This window comes from Ambystoma mexicanum, chromosome 7p (genome assembly GCF_040938575.1).
Source record: "Ambystoma mexicanum isolate Mex_15411 chromosome 7p, UKY_AmexF1_1, whole genome shotgun sequence".
Taxonomy (NCBI): domain Eukaryota; kingdom Metazoa; phylum Chordata; class Amphibia; order Caudata; family Ambystomatidae; genus Ambystoma; species Ambystoma mexicanum.
In genome coordinates, this window is record NC_090939.1 from 878800335 (window position 1) to 878821648 (window position 21314).

At 43.3% G+C, this 21314-nt stretch overlaps 1 protein-coding gene across 1 annotated transcript in view; it reads left to right on the forward strand.

The window, feature by feature from the left end:
• LOC138526402 (F-box only protein 36-like) overlaps positions 1–21314 on the forward strand; it is a 271519-nt gene that overhangs the window by 211663 nt on the left and 38542 nt on the right. The window contains exon 3 of the mRNA XM_069637113.1: positions 7431–7603. Within this exon, the coding sequence (XP_069493214.1) occupies positions 7431–7603 (173 nt within the window). The remainder of the gene's footprint in view (positions 1–7430; positions 7604–21314) is intronic.

Sequence of the window (21314 nt, forward strand, 5' to 3'; positions counted from 1 at the left end):
GCTCGTGGGACACGCTAAGGATGCCTGGTTTTACCAGGCGAGCGGACCTCGTAATGAGGCGGTAGGGGGTTAACGGGGCCGACAGCTCTACCGGCCCCCATTAACCCCTAGCGCCAGGGTTGTGATAACCCCCTAAGTGTTTCCAAGGGCCATCCAAGAGAATACACATTGATGGCTGTGCTTTTGACCTTGTGAGGGACCTGTCAAGGGCATATATTGGGAGCTAGAGGCTTAGGCCTGGAACCAGGCAAGTTTGAAGGTTGGACTAGTCAGACAGACTACCTCTATGTACCAGAGTAACTAAGTTTGCAGGTTTTGTGAATGTCACATTGTCTAAACACTGATCTGTAGGAGAGTACTTGGGTATTATGAGATATATAAAAGAATCCCTGGCTTTCTCATGCTTCCCTTAAAGGATGTGCATTGCAGAGGTAGCCTTGATGGGGCTGGGGGACATTTCTCCTTGCTGTCCTGGAGAATGAAGAATAAACACCTTTCTAATTAAATTAAAACTATGTATGATAACGGAAATTGATCTTCAGCATGTACAGAATCGAGGCGAATTCACAGGAATCCATTGATAAATGCTTCCTGTAAAGTGTCATTTTCAGGTAGTATTTATTTGTTCACAAGACAAAGAGGAAAATGAAAGAGTAAAAGCAAGTTTACATTGCTTTAAACTTTCCTTCTGTACAGCACTGTGCTAACACTGGTGGTCCCCTGCATACAATTAACATGTCATGTAAAATGACCTTGGATGCCAGTGTCATTTGTCATCATAGATGTACAATGTTGCCCAGTGAATTGTGTAACAAGTAAAACATTCTCATAGTTCTTCATTAGAAGTAGCCTGCAGCCAGGCCATTCTTCAGTCTCCATTTCTACGTCCCTCAATTCAACAGCAGCATCTCAAGAGATTAGTGGCTCTTAGTGTCGGTCCTGCACGTGAATCTATGGATCTCTCTACCTTGCAGTTATGTGCAGCAGGGCACTAGCTTTGTGGCAAATGCTTTGAATGAGCCTTACATTTGAACCTATACTTTTGGTTCCACATTTTTCTTTCTCAATGCCAGTAGATGGTGGGCTTACTCCTTATGTGACATAATGAATTAGTACTAACTCTTGCGCCTGATCTTAAACCTTGAATCCAAAATGATTTTGTTTTTTTGACTCTTAGGCCTTCATTACGAGTATTGAGGTAGCCATGGTGCTATTAGCGCCATGGCTGCCTCCATACCGGGCTCCAATACCGGGTTTCTGCAATGAGGACTTACCGGGTCATTCCGACATAGGAGGACCCGGTAGTTCCTCCTTGCAGGAACCCATCCCCATTCCCATTTGAGCCCCCATATTACCTTCCTCCCCATTCCCATTGAGCCCCGATAGGGCTCAATGGGAATGGGGAGGGAGGTAATAACGGGCACATTACAACTGGCCCGTTATTAACTCCCTCTTCCCCTCACGGGACCCGGAAAGGACGCCTGGTTTTAACAGGCGTCCTTACAGGGTCCCGCAAAGGGAACCTCGTAATTGCTCATCCCGTAATGAAGGGGGCCGGTCCCGTACCAGCACCCTTCATTACAGGAGCGCAAGCCTCATAATGAGGCCCTTATTATTTCAATTGTAGGAATATAAAGGCAACTCAATTGTGTAGAACGTTATGAACTACAGAACAAATGTTTTCTGTTAATCACTGATTTTATCTTTTTCTTCTTTTTATACAGTCATATTCCTCTGTTATTCAGCCAACACGTGCTTCGACCTATTCATATTCAGGTCTTCCTCAGGGCTGGTATTCATATAATATCACACAAAATCAAGTTCGAAATTCATTTAGATAACAATATTGACAATAAATAAATGGTTAATATGAACCAAAAATGCCAAATCATCATTGAGTCACAATGGGCGATGAGGAGAAAAAATAAACAAAAAAACATAAAATAACATTGTATAAAATAAAAGATAACATTATCCCAATTCACTCTCTTGGCCTTTATGTATTAGTTAACAATTTCCTATTGTCACAGTAAATCACACCAATCTAATATACGCTCATACCATAAGTGATAGTCCTTTAATTGGTTCGTGCTCCCAACAAACTCCTCACATAATAGAAATAACGGTTATGTTATCCACCTATTTAAATTTCCTAGTAAAACCAAAAGTCCAAATCACCAGTGCATCACGTGGATCCACCACCTAATGACAAGACGGTGTCCACATGTGTGTATTGCTACCATCACCTTTAGTGATGAACCAAGCCCATACACTGTACCTTAAACAGAACCTTGCCTCAGTAAATCTTGAATCAATCTTGATTACAAAAAATAAAATCATAGCAATTAATGCCATAACCTCCTAACCAAACCAATACGAATCTGCCTGTCCCTAACTCAAAACTTGCTAGAAAAAGCTTCTCAAATGTTAAGAATCAAAACTTACTAGAATACTCTGCACCAACTTGCATATTTATGCCCTCTCTTAGTCTTCTATTACCATCAGTCATTACCTGTATGCCACATTAACAAAAACAGTAAATTAATAACCCAATAATCAAGCGCGATCCTAGTTAGAAAAGCTCACTTTTCAATCAATGTACTCACATGTGAAACAATAAATTCCACGTGGTTATGCGTGGGCTCCTTGGTGTGCAACTTTCAGCTTTCCTGAAAGCATTGCGGCGCGAGGCCGTCATTTTGAATTACTGCGCTATACATGATACTCGTAATGTCATACGCAACGCGCCGCGTCATCGACGTCGTGGCTGTTTGTTTACATCATCGCAAGCCTGTTTTATTATCTTTTACATTTTCTCTGGTTGCCATCTGTAAGCTGTAATGCCAACTTCAATTAAAAAAGAAACCATTCAGCACACCAATAATGAGTGAATCCCAATAATACAACCTTAATTATTATTCTTCCTGTCATACTCATATTGTTAAATAAATGAACACTTTCACATCTCATTTTGAAAATTCCTGTTACAAATTCGTGTTACCATCAAGCTGATAAAACAACACAATTTCATCTTATTGAGAGACTTCCTAATACAAATTCGTGCAACCACATGTAATCTATGCCACGTGTTTTGCCGGCCCGCAACGGCATGCTATCATATCTTTGCAGATACTAACCCAAAATGTCTAACTAACTAAACCAAATAATCAAAAAATAATTGAGATTCATACCAGAAAATAATTCGACTACTGGCTTGTAATATTTCATTGTACTGAATATCAAGTATTTTAATTCTTATCCTCAATTAGAGAAACCCTCTGTCACCCATAGTGAAACCAGTGCTCTCACTTAATGCAGATTCCTTGCTAACATGGGCCCTTAAGGATTGGATGCCGATAATTTATTTTGTGACTCTTTCTGCAGCATTTCCTGCAACTCCAGCCTCTATCTCAGGCACCAGCTCAGGCTAGTACTCTATTGCTTCCAGGCACCCACTTCTATTTCCAGTAGAGCCAGTTTCCAAGTTCCTGCAGCTGGTGATAAACAAGTTCCACCCACAATGCCATCCCCCCGCCCCTGGAATTGGATGTTGTCCATCTGATTCAGTGGATACCGTGTCACAATGTCCTCTTCGTTTTTCCATTGCATCGCATCTGATCAACAAGAAATCTACTTTCACATGGAGAGAAGTGATTGTATTGTTAGCCTTATCCAGAACTTCCTTAAGGAGATCAGTCACGACTATGATTATTGGCAATTGGCTTGCACAGAGACTCTAGCTTTCCGTACACTTCACAGGATCTGTTGGGCGAAGCTCCGTCACAACTATCCTTGCTTCATGAGTTGAAGAAGAAATGATATACAACTGTGCAGTCCTCCCCCATTGTGTATGGGGTAAGGGTTGAAGAATGGAGGAAGAAGCACACCTGAGCCTATATCAGTAGCCTTGTGGTAGCTAGAGAAGATGACCACCTCACACACTCAGGTAGGGTCTTGTGATATTTCGTATAGCCCTTTGGGCACGGCTCTGTTGCAATTATCAAGCACACTCCCATATCGTGAAGTAAAAGAAGCCCAAGTAGGTACAGCTGGTATCTGCAAAAACACAATGATGTTGATAATGCCCTATGATGTACATACACTCCTGGTGTAGGTAAGAGGTTCCTACCAGCTATCTAAAGCAATTGTTGAGGATGAGCAAGTCCATCATGAAGTTCTGGAGTCAGTCAGCCCCTGTGCTTACAAGATGGTATAGTTGGAGCAAACAATGCGTCAATTTTGACTGTGGAGTTTGTCGCAGGATGTGCTGAAGTAACGGCTCACTTACACCTTGCTGATCATGGTAGCCACATTACTCGCTTCTGGCATTTTGGTGGCAATAATGTTCTTTATAAAACCAGCTGAGAGTGCACCACTGTTTAGGTCAACATTGTAATCCAGAAGCCCTGCTACCTTGCCTCTTGTCCTCAAACTTAAATTATACTGATTTATTAAAAACAGCTATATTAGGCTTCTTCTTTCTTTTTCCCACATGCGCTGATGGTATCCACATAGTAACTTTCCTCTTTGGCATAATTACATAAAATATGAAGGAAAGAAAGATAGAAGTATGAGGAGTATGTGGAGAGCTCTCCCAACCCTAAATATAGCTGTTCTCAAAACATGAAGTCCAACAATAGATACTTCTTACAATGACAGGAAGTCACTGGAGGCCACTAGAGATTGCGGAGTAGAAGGACAGGAGAAGCTGAAAGACCCTGCGCAATATGCCACTCAAAGCACATTATGCAGGTTAGACCAAAACCATAATATCAAACAGCCAGAGGCCTAAGGGGGAATGAAGCAGGCAATAACAAGGTTGGGGTTGGTGATAAATCCCCCATCGCCCCTCACCAATATTGTTTGTTTTTTCTACTCCTGCGTGAGGATCGCCGAGAAGTATTCACTGTCAATAAAGCAATACATACTACTGTCCAAACTCTGGTGATCAGGGGAGCTTCCCACGCCAACTGCTCAGTAATTGCTCACCATTACAGAAAACCTGGCTGACGTGGAAAAAGCTTTACCAAAGATCTGAGCCGGAAAGCATGGTGAACAGCCTGGATTGAAAGAAGCTTAGCACAGTGAGCGATACGTCGAAGCACTGACCCGCCATAGCCCTGTAACAAACTGGAAACATAAATCTTCACCCCGATTCATTCAGGTGGCCACCTCCAAGTAAAAGTGAACTATCACCATGCTTGAACCATTTTCTAGTGTCAAAGAAAAGTGCTACAGCCAAAATCACTAGAATCAAGCGAGCCCCTTGTTTGGCTGGACAGTTAACCCCAATTCTCCCTCATAGCCAAAGGGTTGACCATTCATGTTTGTGCTAGTGTACGCCACCCTCGTCAGTTCCTTACTTGGTCAGTGGCCACAAAAGACTCTGAAAAGTTTAACTCGCCCCAAAATGAGAACAACTTGGTCATCTGGGGCCATAATTGCATACACTAAATGAACCATTATTAGCACCCAGGCATGGGGGCAGCAGCCAATCAGGTTGCTCAGAACGCAGGCTGAAACAGCTCATATAAGCCTTTGTTCGGAGCTGCCTCATGGCTGCTTCCCCCGCCCACCATCTGCCCCCCACTGTCACTTCCATTAGTTTTCAATCCCCCGCTCATCCCCACTTACCTGATTGCGGCTGTGTCGGATCGCGCAGCGTCCTGATAATTCAATCAAAACCAGATTGGCAACGCGGGGTGCTAATAGCATTAACACTCTCTCCGGCGAACCGGATCGGGTGTTAATGCTTCATTGCTAACTTGTCTTGGGGCATTATTGCAAATACTGCCTAAGGGGGACATACTGCTAGTTTTCCGGGTCTGGGCTTTGGTAATGCCTGTGAGTAGAACCCCCAAATGCCCTGTCACAATGTTTTTTAAACTCCTTTATTACCCTTTACTATGAACATCTCTAAAATATCCTTGGGGACCCACTGTAAATTGCTGTATAAGTCCTATCAACTTTTCACAAATGCAACGCTTCAATGAGTCATACTTAGAATTAAGACATGGAAATCAGTATTGACCTCCTCTCAGCCAATCAGAATGCTTGGAATGTAGTCAATGGGCCTCATTACGAGTCGGGCGACCTGTGTGTTTGCTGCCGGATTCGTAACACTTTTCCTGCGCCTGATATCTCAGTACCACCGGGACATTACAAGCCCCGGCGGGCCTGGATGCCAGGCGCCGGAAAATGTTGTTCCCCATTCCTGTGGAGTCCCAGCGGACTCCATGGGAGTGGGGAGATGGAGGGGCTGCACCGTTGCCAACGGTGCCACTGCTTCCGTGAAAACTCTCCGGGCCCCGCTCACAAAGTTGTAGTGTGGCGGTCTGGAGAGGATGCTGGTACAGTGCGACTGGCATCCTTAGCTCCGAACCGCAATACTTGTAACGAGGCCCAATAACTGATAAATAAAGATTACATTGCACATATTTTGACTTCAGAATCATGTATTTAAACAACAAAACATGTAATTCCTTAGCAATATTTCTTTCAAAAGGCACTCCCACTCAGAGAGTATTTTTGTTCACTGCATAAACATGGAAAAATGCTTTAACTTTAGAGAAACTGGGCCTCATTCCGAGGTTGGCGCTAGTCATGGCGCTGTTAGCGCCATGACTAGCACCATTACCGGTACCATGTGTGCCCTCATTCAATGGGTGCCTCATTCATGACTTACCGGTCTAGTCCGACCTTTGCGGGACCGGTAAGTCCCCATTGAAAATGTCAATCCCCATTCCCATTTGAGTCCCCATAGGGCTCAATGGGAATGGGGAGGGTGCTAATAAAGGTACCGTAAATTACGGTACCGTTATTAGCTCTGAAGTCCCTTTGCAGATCCCGTCCATAGCGCCTGGTAAAAGCAGGTGTTAAGGACGGGGTCGCAAAGGGACCTCGTAGTAGGGCACAAAGGGTTTACCGGCACCGATGTCCTTAACAGTGCCCGGTATCCCTTTGCGCCCTACTCGGAATGAGGCCCACTGTTTACTTTTACATTGCAGTTAATGTATGTTCATATTAAAAGCTTTCTCGTGCAGCCAAGTTAATAATTAAAATACTCATCTTACAAAGACAGGCTTGTTACTGAAATACTACCAAATAAATCAACATTTAATTTAATAACACGTTTTGTCTATTATCTTTAATCACTACAAAAATAATGTTATTTAGTTCACTAAAACTCGAACAGCTATATTTCAGTAACCACGATCTGCAAATAGCCTTTTAGACTTTGGCAGCGATCAATTTTGCTTAGAATGAGGACTCTTTCTCTGCTAATGCCTGTCGGCATTGCCTCCGGCGACAGTTTGCAGGCGAGTCATTATACCATGATAATGACCACTTCCTCAGTCTTTGATTAATTATGTTTTATTTTAACATTTTCTGCATTTGCTAACAATTGTGCTTCTCGTCTTTTCCTTCAGAGCAGATTCAGAGGATCTTTGGGAGAAGTACCTTGGAATATACCCTGAACTTGTGCCAGGGGCACTGTGATTTCCTTGTCCGGATGCCCAACAACCTTATCGTCCATATACTGTCATTTCTGGGCACAAGTGACATCAAGCAACTCTCTGAAACATGTAGAAAGTTCCAGAAGGTAAGCTTTAATATCCTGTGGAACAATGATGTGATCCACTGGAGTTGGGTATTATATCAGCTTGATGTGCAATGTCATTTTAATGAAACGGTAAAACCTTTTTCCCTACAGTGTAACTAACAGGCTCCAAGAGGTCTTGAACAATGTTGTGGTTGCTGTTCTCAAATCAGCTAGTTTCTTTTGCATGATGGAATTTTATCAGCGCTATATTTGCAGATGCCCCATTTAAGAGGTTTTTTTTGGTAAAACGCTGGACACAGTGGGCCTCATTACACGGTAGGCGGAGGACCAAGGTGCTATTAGCACCTTGGTCCATGCCGGTAAAATACCGGCACCGCCTTGGAGGAAAGGGGGAAAGGGGAATTACCGCCCTATTCCAAGGTTGGCGGGGCGGTAATTCCCCTTCCCCCATTGCCCTTCCCCATTCCCATTTTTGCCCCATAGGGCTCTATGGAAATGGGGAAGGCGCTAATTACGGTGCCGCAAATTGCGGTACCGTAATTAGCACCCTGGTCCCTTTGCGGGTTGGTTTTTAACGCCTGCTAAACAGCAGGCGTTAAAGTGCCAACCCACAAAGGGACCTCGTAGTAAGGCGGTAAGGGTTTACTGGTACCGGTGCCCTTACCGGTACCGGTAAACCCTTACCGCCGTCCGTGTAATGAGGCCCTGTGTTTCTCGTGATTACTAAATAGAAGGGAAAGCCAATTGCTCCAGATAAGATTGGCGTGTGAGAATGTTACTCCGTATTTTTAAACTTTGAGAGCAAATGTGATTTCAAGGTAGTAAAAATGGGGTTCTCCTTCGCAGGAGAGTAAAACGTATGTGACATTCAGCAGGCCTGTGTAAAAGGTTAGAACTGAATGTAAATCCTTATCATGCGGCAACAGCCCACATTGTGACAGAGAAGCACATTTCTCTCACAGTTAACAGATAAAGCCCAGGGTGCAGTGGTACAAGCACCTCTCACAAATGGAACAGATGTTCACTAACACTCTGAGCTTCCCCTGCATGCAAAGAATAGGTACAACAGCAGTATAAGCTTTTTAACGCTTCATTCACGTAGAGGAGGTCAGCTTGAGTAGGAGTATTGCAGGCTTCCCTCACACAAACAGGAAAGGCGAGCCAGTGCAACAGCAATGCAATGTAGAACAGGTGGAGTGAATCAGGGCAAGCTAAAGCATGGGTGGAACATTACCACACACAGAACAGATGAGGAATGGGTTCCCGATGGGGATGCTCCCCTCACATAGAACGGGCACAGCATAGGCTGTATAAGTACGCACTCCACTCCTAATATAGAAAAAGTGACGCCATGGACCTAGATCAGTAGATCATGCTTTCCTCACATAGATTAGGACTTAGAATGGGCCTTAACTGTACACGATGGTCACACATACAACAGATAAGTTCTGGGTCACAGCAGTGGAAGTTCCACTTGCATAGAGGAGGAACTGCATGGGATGGAGCAGTGCACCCCACACTGAACAGGTACACAAAGGGCCTCAGGGCCTCAGCAAAGCAAGCTACACTTGCAGAGAATGGGAACAACCTAGGCTTCAGCAGTGCAATTTCTCATCACAAAGTACATGCTCAGCAAGGGCTGCAGTGATCCAAGCTTTCCTTACATAGAAAATATACAGCATACCCACAACAGTGGCAGCACCACCCACGTATAACAGGAAAAGTTAATTCCCTCTGCAGTCCAAGCTCTTCACAGATACAACCAATGTAGCATTGATAGTGACTAGTCCAAATATGTATGCTCTGATTCTGGGGCCAGAAAAGTTTCACCTATTAGGAATTTAGAAAAACTCCACGCAGTGTTTGCCGAGTGTTTGGCAGTGGAGAAGGAGAAGCTCTGTTACCCTTACCCTGAAGGAAGAAAGTCTGTTGGAGTCTGCTCTTTGTTTCTACTGTTGGAACCCATAAAGACCACTAACAGACGCAGAGTGTAGCGGAGTGTTTGCCAAGTGTTCGCCGATGTATGAGCAAATGGACCATGAAACATCAGGAGAGATGTATTCAAGAACCCGGAGTAAGGTACGTGCTCTAGACACCCCTGACACCCCTGTTGAAAAGCAGACTTGTGCCATGACATTAGCCTCAATTTCTGCCACATCTACTATAAAGACTGCCAAGAAAGCCTTTGAAAAACAAATTAAAAAAGCAAGTACACACTTAAAGCCACATTTAAACAAAGGTTGCGTTCTGCGCATAAATCAAACGCTTTCGCCAATTCTACCTGGAGTCTGCTCGCCGATGCTCGTGCCTTGCCGGGCGCCTGGGGAGTTGGTGGTGTGTTGTGAGGAAGTCTTTTGCCCCCCCTGCGGCGCCGGTGGCTCCTGTGGTGTGGCATGTGTGGGTGGAGCGGGGGGTGATCTGTGCACCCGGTCCAGGACCGGGCGAGGTGCGGCTATGCCCGTGGAGGCCGCGATGCCTGCGACTTTGTTGGGGGGGGCTCGCCATCTGCGGCGTGCTGCGGGCCTGTGTGCTGCGGGCGGGAGGGGGTGCCCTGTGAGGAGGGATCGGCTGCGGGGCTCCAGCGCTCTGCGACAAACTATGGCGGGGGGGCGAGCAGCGTGGAGGGAGCGGCGGGCGAGCTCCCGTGGTTCGAGCCGGTGGGCAGCTTGCTTCCTGTTGTAGGAGGGGCCGGCACTGGAGGCGAGCCAGCCCCGCCTCTTGCGGGCGTGGAGAGCGAGCCCCGCTCGCTGCTGTATGAAGTTACAACCGGCGAGTGTGCAATCCCTGAGAAACGGGGATCGGGAAGCCTTTGCAGTGAGGGAAACATTGCCTCACTGCCTAACTACGCTGAAATTCAAAAAAACATGCACACTCGAAAGTATAAACGCCATGGCAACCCAGTTTGTATCACCACAAAAACCCGAAAATGCATTTACAGAAGAAACTCTAAGTAAACATAAAAACAAAGTTGAATGCTTGCAAATACAAAAAGACATCATGAACAGCAAAACACTAAAAAACATCAGCACAAAAAATAAAAACACTTATATAGAAAGTGTGCTATCCAAAGGACTGGAATTATCTGGAATCCAAAACCAGATCAAACATGCGAAAAAAAGGTGCCATTCTATTTCCGATATAGGAACATTAAGATGGCATTTCAATGGAAAACTAGCCCCAACTGATGCAACTAAAATTACAAACAAGGGCAAAATGCAAATAGGAAACAAAAACCAAGAATGCCCAACAGCAAAAACGGTGACAGATGACAGAAGTTCAATCTCAAAAGAAAATGTCACCTTAGAAATAACAGATGATGATCTACTTTCAAACACAGCTGAAATAATAGAATTGCAAAAAACCAGTTTGACCGCAGAAAAAGTATGCACTAAGATCCCAAATTCAGAAGAAATTCCAAATGAAACAACTCAAAAAGAAGATACATCAAGGCAAAGTGCGGAAGAGACGCGGATTGAGTCATGGGCTCCCAAACGCCCGCGAAAACATTCGCCTCCTCAGAGCACTATTGCAAATATGCAGAGTGAACTTCCAGATCCCCCTAAAGAAGCAGCCTCGATAACTGGCATCTCAAACAAAATCAGCTTTGAATCTGAAAGTCTAAGGCTACAGTCCTTTAAAGAGGGAGAGTTAAACAGAAAACACAATCAAGAAATAAAAGCTTTACAAGAACAAATTAAAAACTTTCTACCTCACACGAATAACCACCCAAAGGAGACTATGCCAACGGACGATTCCTCTTCATCATCATCGGAGTATAGCTCAAATGAGAGTACCAGAAACAAAGGAATTAATTCGCAAAGGCCCAAAAATCTTACACTCAATAGGGCCTCGAAAGAAACTAGGTGGTTGAAAGAATCACAGGAAGCCATTATCTCCTCAGTAGCAATAACTATGGCTCCATTTCTAAAACTGTATGAAAGGTTAAATGAAAATCAACAATATCAATCAACATTGATTGCTCTAATGAGCAGCAAAATGATCTATATAGAATCAGCCATGGAGGCCATTAAAGAAAAGCGAAACCGAGAGAAAGAAATGGATGGAATTATTCTAAAAACACTGATAGATTTACTTCAAGACGCCAAATCCGATAAACATCATTTGCTAGAAGGAATTCGAGAGATCATCATGACTTTAACACCCCAAACAAAAAGTGGTGAAATAAAACCTGATATTATGCAGCTCAAGACATGTGAAGATCAAAGAGCCACCCTATCTGCCTCTTCTATGATCAAATCTGATACCACACAACATATTGCATGTGAAGATCAAAGAATTGCTTCCACTGTTACACCATGCACGGAAACGATTCAAAAGCCAATACAAACTGAAAATGGAAACAGCCAACAAATTCCATGTGAGAACACCGACAAATTGATGAAAAATTCAGACAAAGCAGTCACAAGTGCTTACTCAATATTTGATCCAAATGCAACTGTAAAGTAGTAGACTGTAGTCGGAATGCAGAGTTCACAAGGTATGATTTATTGCTGAGTTAAATTTTCACACAGCCTCTCGTCATAAACAACAAAACATGCTTAAAGGTGATTCAGCAGGCTTGCTCGGAAAAAAGGGTGGATCAATTCAGAGTTCGCATGAATGTCCTTGAGAAAAAATTAATCAGGTCACATAAATTCCTTTCCCCGGATACTAGCTTTCCATTCCTTCGCCAGCTGTCCAACTTGGGTTTTAAAAAAAAGGAAAAACAAACAGAGAGGGTAAACCCACGGAAACACTGTCCTTTGAAAATGGTTTACAGCCAGACTTTCCTTGTCAGTGAATCCGCTTCAGTAATGCCCCGGCGCTGCCGCTCTTCGAGCCTCTCCTGGCAGAGGCTCTGCCTCTTGATAAGGATCTCCGCGGTGCCGAGCCTTCAGCCTTCTAGTACGCCCAATGTACATCACCTGGGGATTCCTCCCACTCCTATGTGGTCTCCGGCCAGGGCTGCTGCTGTAATGAGAGACAGCTGATGAGTTTCTCGGGGCTTCTTTTAACTCATACTTTGCTCCTCCCCTCCTCTCAGTTTCCACCCGCCTTTCCTGCCCACTTCCCACACCTGCAGCCAGTTTGCCTTCACTCCTCCACCCGGCTCCATGCACTGTTTGCCCCACACCTGCAGCCAGCTTGCCTTCATATCTCCCCCCTGCTCCATGCACTGTTTGTCCATCCCAACCTGTACTGCTATGTGGGTATCTGTCACTGTACCGCATGACCGGGCTGTATCTATACCGCTTCCCTTTGTTCATTTTATCTTTTCCCCACCTGATCTCCATTTCCCATGGTGGTTTATGGGACATGTAGTTTTGTTCTGTCCTGCTGATGTAACATTTTGGGTGCTGGGTCTGAAAGTTAGAATGGGGCTGTCTTTTATCTTGATTGCCTCTTTGACCTCCTCACAGCAACCAAAAACACAGAGGAAACAAAATCAATAGACATACAAAAGAAAAGCGCAAAAAGCATATGCAAAACAAAAAATGTGAACAACAAAGAAAATAATAAGAACTGTGGGTCTAGGAGCTTCTTAAGGAATTTAAAAGTTACAGCGGAAGATGAGATGTCAAGTAGTTCCGATGTGCTTCACCCTAACAGTAAACCTATAAAGACTCCGCCCAAATCGGTCCAAGATAAGATTTCCACTGTATCTGTGTCTTCTGAAGATGCGAGCATACTTGATGGCAGCCTACAAGAACTTCTAGACTGCTCGGTCTATGATGAGGAAAATTCTCAAGCAGACGAAACCCAAGAACGGGTGATTATGGATTTCAATATATATGAAGCAAAAAAAGTATGTATTGATCTCAAGGCGCCAAATGAAGAACACTTTTTAACTCTAAGTGACAAATTAAAGAAATGCACAGATAAATACTCTGAAATAAAAGGACAAAAGGAAATTCCTCTACCGAAAGAATCACCCTCTGAAAATTCAAAGAACGATCAAAAAGATAGAAGAAACGAGCAAAGAACAACGAGCGAAAGCCAAGGTTTCTCAAGAAAAACTGGTCAAAACAACAAATGGATGAAGCAAAAACCAAAACCCCTGAAAAATATGGTCGTAATACTTGAGAAAATGGCAAGAAACTCAGATGGGCTGATACTAAATAGATCAGCAGTTATGAAACTTCTACAATATATTCCTCAATTAAAAATGATAAAATCAGAGGAAATTTTGTCAGTAAGTTTCCCTGATGAAGCTTGTGTCGACCTAGTAGAAATTGGACAAACTCGGTTATACTTGCCTCTATTATGTTGGAGGCCTAGGAAAATTTCAGAGTACTGGCCTTTAAGATCACAAAACCAGCGGAAAACCAAATCACCGTTGAAGAGGCAGAGGCTTGTGGAAGCAACAAAAACGAGCATTTTGATAGAGACCCATTTAAAGACGAGGAAGTGAATTACAACAAACTGAGAAAAGAGATTGTAAAGCCTAAACAAAGAGAGAACTCTGAATATAATCAGAGCTTTTCGGTTGGCAGCAATGATCCAGCAAAACCAATCACAGAGCCAAGGAACCGAGAAACAAAGGAAGATGGAAATGAAGAACAAATCCAAAAGCATGAAAAGGAACATTTAAATAAAATAAAAATAACTATAAAAAGAACTCAAAAAATGCTTTACTTCTAATAACAAAACACAAACATCCAAAGAAGACCCGAAGTATTGGAATTGGCTAGCTGGTACTCTTGCTATAAAACCGAAACTGTAGCCATCCAAAAATGCTCAAGCTGATCAATGGAAAATAGGAAGTTGGAATACTAGAGGTTTCCGCCACCTTTTCAATGATTTCAACTCATCCTTAAATAACATTGAAATAATATGCTTACAAGAAACATGGCTCAAAATCGCCCCCTGTAAGGAAGGATATACCGTGCTATGTAATCCAGCTAAAGGAGGTCTACTTGGAAGACCCTCCGCAGGTTTATTAACCTTAATTAAAAATGGGTCTGGAATATCGTTGCTGGAATCCACAAACATTAACTCGAATGTACAGGCTACTGAAGTGCAATTTCAGTCGGAATCCCCAAAATCTACACAAAGATTGCTAATATTGAATGTTTATTGGAACCCTGTAACAAATGAAAGTGAACAATTCATAGATCAAATAATGGAATGCTTGGATAGCAAAAAAGAAGCTCATCGAGATCTGAATATTATCATCTGTGGTGATCTTAATGTCAATTGCTTTGAAAATCAAAAAACATCACAAAATGGAATAAATCAAAAATGTAAGCGAGGGAAAATGTGGAATGATGAAATGGAAGTGAGGAGACTCCATAGATTAAACGGAAATATGAAGAGAGATATACCGCCATCTAAGACCTGGACCAATGGCAACGTGAGTAATACACTGGACTATATGTTTGTCTCCGAACAGCTGTTGGTAAAAATCCATAGTTTCAAAGTAATACCATCAATTCACAGTGATCACGAACCAATTATCGCTGTGATTTCTCACTGGAAAATTAGAGCAAACCGGATATGGGACACCAAAATCGAGTTGGAACATGGATCAAATCGTTCAAGGCTGAAAAAAAGTGACTTTGACACTGTATTGAAAAATCTGGAAAAGTGGCAAGATAAAGAAAAAACGTCCGTAGAATATGACACATCTCTACAGATATTCAAACAAAGCAATGGGAAATTCACAAAAATGAGAGTTCAAAAACTACATGTATATGACCCAGAGGTGATGACACAAAAGAAACAACTGAGAAAGAACATATACGCATTAAAAACAGAAAAGAGTGATGGAATAAAAGAACTGATTCGAAAAGGAAACAAAAATACAAAAATTGGCAGAAATCTCATAAATCTCAGCTATATCAACAGGATGCTGAAACCATGCAAAAAGCCATGAACAACACAAACAGCAGGACATTATGGGACCTATTAAACGAAAAATAACTAACAGCAGCGGCGCTTATGAACCCAATATCAGAAAATGCTTGGATGGAACACTTCCCGAAATCTTTCAATGAGACGGAAAAATCTAATTTTGAAAATAACACAGATGAAAATGAAACAAGAGCTTGGAATATTCCCTTCGATAAGGAAGATATAAAGTTCTTAATTCTAAAAGCAAGCTCTTCAAGAGCTCCAGGGCCAGACAGCCGAGTAGTACTAAAAGAAGATCCCGAGAAATGGGCAAGTTTCTGTGAAAGACTGTTCAAGAGAATTGTTATGCGAGGTCAAATCCCCAATTCATGGAAGTCGGCTATCGTCGTTCCAATTTTCAAAAAAGGTAATAGGATGGAACCTAAAAATTACCGCCCAATTGCCTTGCTGGATTGTGTCCGGAAGATCTTCGCCACCCTCCTGCTAAATCAACTGAAGAAATGGATCAAAGACACAAACATGTACGATAAACGGCAGTCAGGTTTCGTTGAAAAAGTAGCATGTAATTTAAATCTTCTGATATTAGGATTGATGAAAAAAAGAGTGTATACAAACAAACAGAAATTATACACAACCATGCAATGAAATGAGATACTTAGGCATCCAATTAAGTGGAATAAAAAACAAAGAGCCCTGGAGAAGGATGTTAAAGACAAAAACAAAACAACTAACAGCACAAGCGAAAATCATTAATAAAAGATACGGAAAGTTCTCCCTCCAACCTGTTATAACATTCTACAGGCTTAAAGTGATACCAACATTAACATATGGGGCAGAAACTTGTATGAATATTCCGGAAGAATTCTGGAACATCCTAGAAGGGCTTTTCTGGAAAAATATCCTACCGATACCAAAAGCAACACCAATGACGGTAATTCGTCACGAACTTGGTCTAACTGCTTTATATGTACACATCTGCCACAGTAAGCTGATGTTGTACAGAAAAACAATGGCCAATTTGACGCCTCCTCAATTCGAAATACTCTGCGAAAACAACAATTTCAAAGAAAAAGTAGTGGAAGAATGGAAAAGAGACAATGAAAGAATTCTAAAAATGCTAACTTTGAAAATTCAAACATTGGCAGAAAATCCAATAGCCGTCAAAAGAATGCTATGGGCCGAAGACTGGTCAAATACTGAAACAAAAAGAGCACTGTCAAAAACTCATACACTCTCGGAAACCAATTGGGGTGTAATGTCTATTGTACCGAATTATTTGAGAAAATTCCCGAACTGTAAGCAAAGAGATCTATTGTTGCGCTTTAGATTGAATGTTCTTCGAAACAAAACAACAAAGGGAAGATACACCAAAGAAAAGATATGCACAATGTGTAGACTGTGCAAAAGAAGTGAAGAATCCCTCAGACACTTGTTATTATTTTGTCCTAAGTTAAGAGATCTTAGAAATTTGTATCTAAATAGCAACATCGTTGATTTATGCGGTTTAGACTTGGAGAAGTGGTGGAGTCCAATATATGACTGTCAAACTCCAAAAATAAACTTTGTAACGGTCACATTTTTGGAACAAACCCTTAAAAAGTTAGACCACTGCGACGAAGAAGATGCAATGCAAAAAAGCTAACTGGTGTAGCTAGGAAGATGTACTGTTTTATCGTAAAACCTGCAAAAATGTGTTTTTAAATATTATTCAAGTACCTGTTGTGTAATTTAAAGGTTTTTATTAAGTTAGATTTTATTTACCTGATTAAGGGTTTGTTTGTTGTTTTTTGATCTCCCTTCTGTATTTTCTGCGTTGTTCTCTTACTTAAGTTAGATCTCTTTGTTAGAAACGAAATTTTCTTTTTTCTGATTATGAAAGGTTTACAATAAACCAAATACACTTACATTTTTTAAAAAAACTCCACATAGTAGGAATTTTGTAAACCATAATTAGAAGGAATTCAACAACAACAAATTATTTCTGTACCAATTCTCAGCCACCCTAAAGATGGTTCACTTCCTAAAGCGTGTTGCAGAATGGGATGTTAATATTATGCAGGAGTCATATAATACACCTTTCATTATTCCGCTGCAAGGGTCTGCACATTGTATCTCTTCTGTATTCATTTTCCTTTATAAGGCAAACCTGGCCAATCACAAAGTAAAGCAAACTAGACATGTGTTATGTGTTTTGAGGTTTGGTAAAATTGTCTATTGATGATTAATGAAAATCCTCATTTGCGGGAACGAGTACTAGTTAATGGAATGCCAGTGTTGTGATATGATAGCACAGAGAGTTAAGTGCTCAATCCTAAAATCTAGATCTACTCTCATGGACAAATGTTAGCTGGACCCAGTTAGCCTTACATTCTGCATAGAACAGTAAACTATTGACTGAGGTAATAATAATCACAGTTGTGAGAAACCTAAGGGTATTCTCCCAAGCAGACCTCATGAATCCCTTATTCAGGTGGCCAGGGAAGCGCTGGCACTTTCAGATCCCAACCAAGGGGGCAGTCAAGCGAGGGAGGATCACCTGGGTTGGGGAACCCATGGTTATGCGCGGGGAAATGCCCCAGGTGAGATGCGGTATAGGGAGGAGGATGAAGTCCTTGAGGCCTTCATAGGCTATTCCAAATTAAACCCCTTTCCCCACAGTCATCCTCCCTTATCAAAATCCAACAACCATCCTGTTCTGTGAAACCAATTAGGAACCTGAACATTACCATGGGTAACTACATCCCCCAGAGTCCCTATTTTCCGATTAGCTACCAGAGTGCTCCCATTCTTCTCTCTCTTCTTTCATTTTCCGAACTCCCAGTCAATTGTGGCAAAAAACTATAGTTCCCACAATCCCTCCTGCTCATTTCACAAACCCTACAGAACCAACCCTTCCAAGCTCACAAAAGACCCTAGCACGAGGGAAATACATTCTTATGACATTTTTTCCCCATCCTGCCCAGCAGGATATTTACAAACTCCCCCCCGCTTTCCAACACAAACACTTTCCCATACCGTGAAAAACAATGGACTAACAAGAGAGACGTTTACCTGACATGTCCCAACACAAGGGTCAGGCAAAGTCAAGCAATTAATAATAACAACACACACCTGACGGCCCTGAATTTTCCACAAAGGGATAAAAGGTGGAGCACGAGAGCACACGATGTGCAAGGCAGACCGCACGACAAGACAGCTATTCCAGGATGGTAGTTCAAGGGGAGCAGGAAAGCGGCGAGAACCTAAGGGGCGGTAAGGAGAGAAGTGGCCTTGCCCTTTTCGGTCCAGACCCGCGAAGCCTCCGTAGAAGAAAACATAAGACCACGAACAATAGCAGACGAGTGCTGTAGCAGATGTCAACAGTGCAAAGAGCCCTCCTGCGCTGATAACCAAAGCAGGGAGAGACGCTTGATACAGTGGTACAGTCCTTGACTCCAGAGACCAGAAAAGCCAAGTGGTTCATCACAGCCGGTGAGTCGAAGGGAGAACTGATAAGAAGCCAAACTGTGTTGAGCGAAAGTTGCAAATGGCAAATTAAGAGAAATCAAAGAACTGTTAAACCCACAGGGGAAAACCAGCTGCAGAGCATTCCGGCGCCACGTGGGTGCTCACTCGAAAGACTCCTGCTGATCCCCCTTATTGATGAAACTATTGATACCAGAAGACCTTGGGAGAGCCACAAGGAAAAGTACCTCAGTGGTCATACAGGGGTAGAGTGAAACCCCTTGTACAGTCAAAAGTCTTTGACCAGCAAGTAATTGGAAAGCTAAGGGAAAAATCCTGTATCATGATAAAGTAGAAGGAACTGTGTGACTGGCAAACGTGAACCCGACTGAGGGATGCCCGCAGAACGGGGTGAAGCATGGTTCCCCAATGAATATTGTGTTGACAAGAATGAACCCGATGGAGGGATGTCCACAGTGGATCGTTTAAAAATACATTGAGACTTGTGAATGCAACAGGTGAAATCTTTTGAATACAAGTCGTAGTGAACCCGACAGAGGGAGGCTAACATTAGAGAAGGGTCTGAACCCGGAAGAGGGGGATCCAGGGGTGAAAGCTATAACCCAATTTAACACAATAGAGGAAATATTTCGAATAAAAGCTGTAGAGAACCCAACGGAGGGAGGCTGCCATTCGAGAGGGGTCTGAGCCCGGAAGAAGGAGACCCAGGGGTGAAAGCCATCAAACAATGTACATGCAGAAGTTTTTGATATTTTGAACACATCAGGTCCTTGGAGGCAAGAGACTTTCTTGCAGAAAAAAGACTTAACCACCGACGATCTTGATACCTTAGAACGGAACTGTAGCCTCATGCTTGGAAAGCCTGAGAGTGTGCTGTGCTCAGGAGACCCGACTTGTCCTGTGCTCAAAACTTGGGGAAGGGAGACCCTGACTATAACATCCTGACTTATCATTTATGAACACTTCTTTCGTCCTTGTGAACCCTATCCCAAACTCTTTTTGTATTTATTATTAAGGATTGGCAATTGTTTTTCTTTGGTATAGGCCCCTTTTTATTTGACAAGACACCACTAGGGCTGCCTTATTATTATTTGATGGTGTTAGGAAAGATTTCTTAATAGTGGGTAATTTTCCTTCCATGTGGCAACCCCTAAACTTTTTGCTGTTGTTTTCACTATGATCTAGACTTTGCCAGAGAAGTGCAGCCCTCAGCCGCAGCCCTCTGGGCTTTCGCTCCATTCTTACGGGGAAACTGACATGCCCTTAAGACAGTCAGTACCGGGAAACGTTGTCTTCCGTAGTTTCTTTATCATGTTGCAGCTTTCGTGCAACATGACACAAGAGGGCACTATAAGCTAAGTTACTGCTCTCTTGGGTCTCTAGTCTTCTACAGGCCCTAGATACTCTTTTTGGATTGTAAATGAACGATGCAAGTTAATCACAGACGGGATTGGTGGCAGCGACCGTTTGTGTTTTTCAGCTCCTTTTGGCGTTTTAAGCGCGTTTCTCGCGCTTAGCCCAAAATGGTGGCCTGGCTCCCAAAATGGCCAGACCACGAGGCTCTTTGTCCTGTCCGCTGACCGGCTTGCCCCCTTCACCTTCCCCAGGTCGAGCCGACCCGGGGCGTTCCTTATTTGGGCATGTACTTTCCCGCGAAACACAGATGCTTTTGCAGGCTTCTACAGGCCTTGTATGTGCCTCCAGGATGTGGGCTGGGATGTCTGGTCCCAATACACATCCTGGGTGCCAGAGAGTCTAGTGTGGTATGAATGCCTGGGACCACTGTGGTCCATGATAGGTCCACGTATGGTGTGAGTGTTTTGTGAGCGGATCTCCCATTGGTCCCCTCCGTTTTGGCGCAAAGGGAACTGTGGATAAGAGGGGGCTGGAAACGCCACTACCATGTCGATCTCCTGAGTTCTCACAAACAAAGGAATACAGGAGCCAAGTATCCTGCAACCATGAGGCTGAACCGATGAGACGTCCCCTGCTCCTATCTGAACCTGCCAGCACTGAAACGGACGCGGAGAAGCCTGGGTCTGCTTGCATCGGGGACCGGTGAGTAGCATAGCTAGGAACTGGTCGCCCTCCTGCAGGAGCCCATAGCTTTTCCCCGCTGTGTCAAACAGCACGCCTTTCCGTACTCGCACTCTGCTTCTGCCCACAGTCGAGGCTGCACTTGAGTCACGGAGCTCTGTTCATCTTCATTTGTTCACCGAACTAAACTGCCTGATTCCCTCGAAGAGACTTCCCTTTTTGCCCGTTGGCACCAGCGTGTGCAGGTACTTTTGAGCACAAGGCTCCACTCTTCGTAGGGCTTGGACTTCCTTTTAGTTAGGTGCCTCTGAAGGCGGACTGGGTCTAATTATTATTCGCACTGCCTGTTTTCCTCCCCATCTAGGTGGTCTACACATTTCGTGCGTCTAACTTG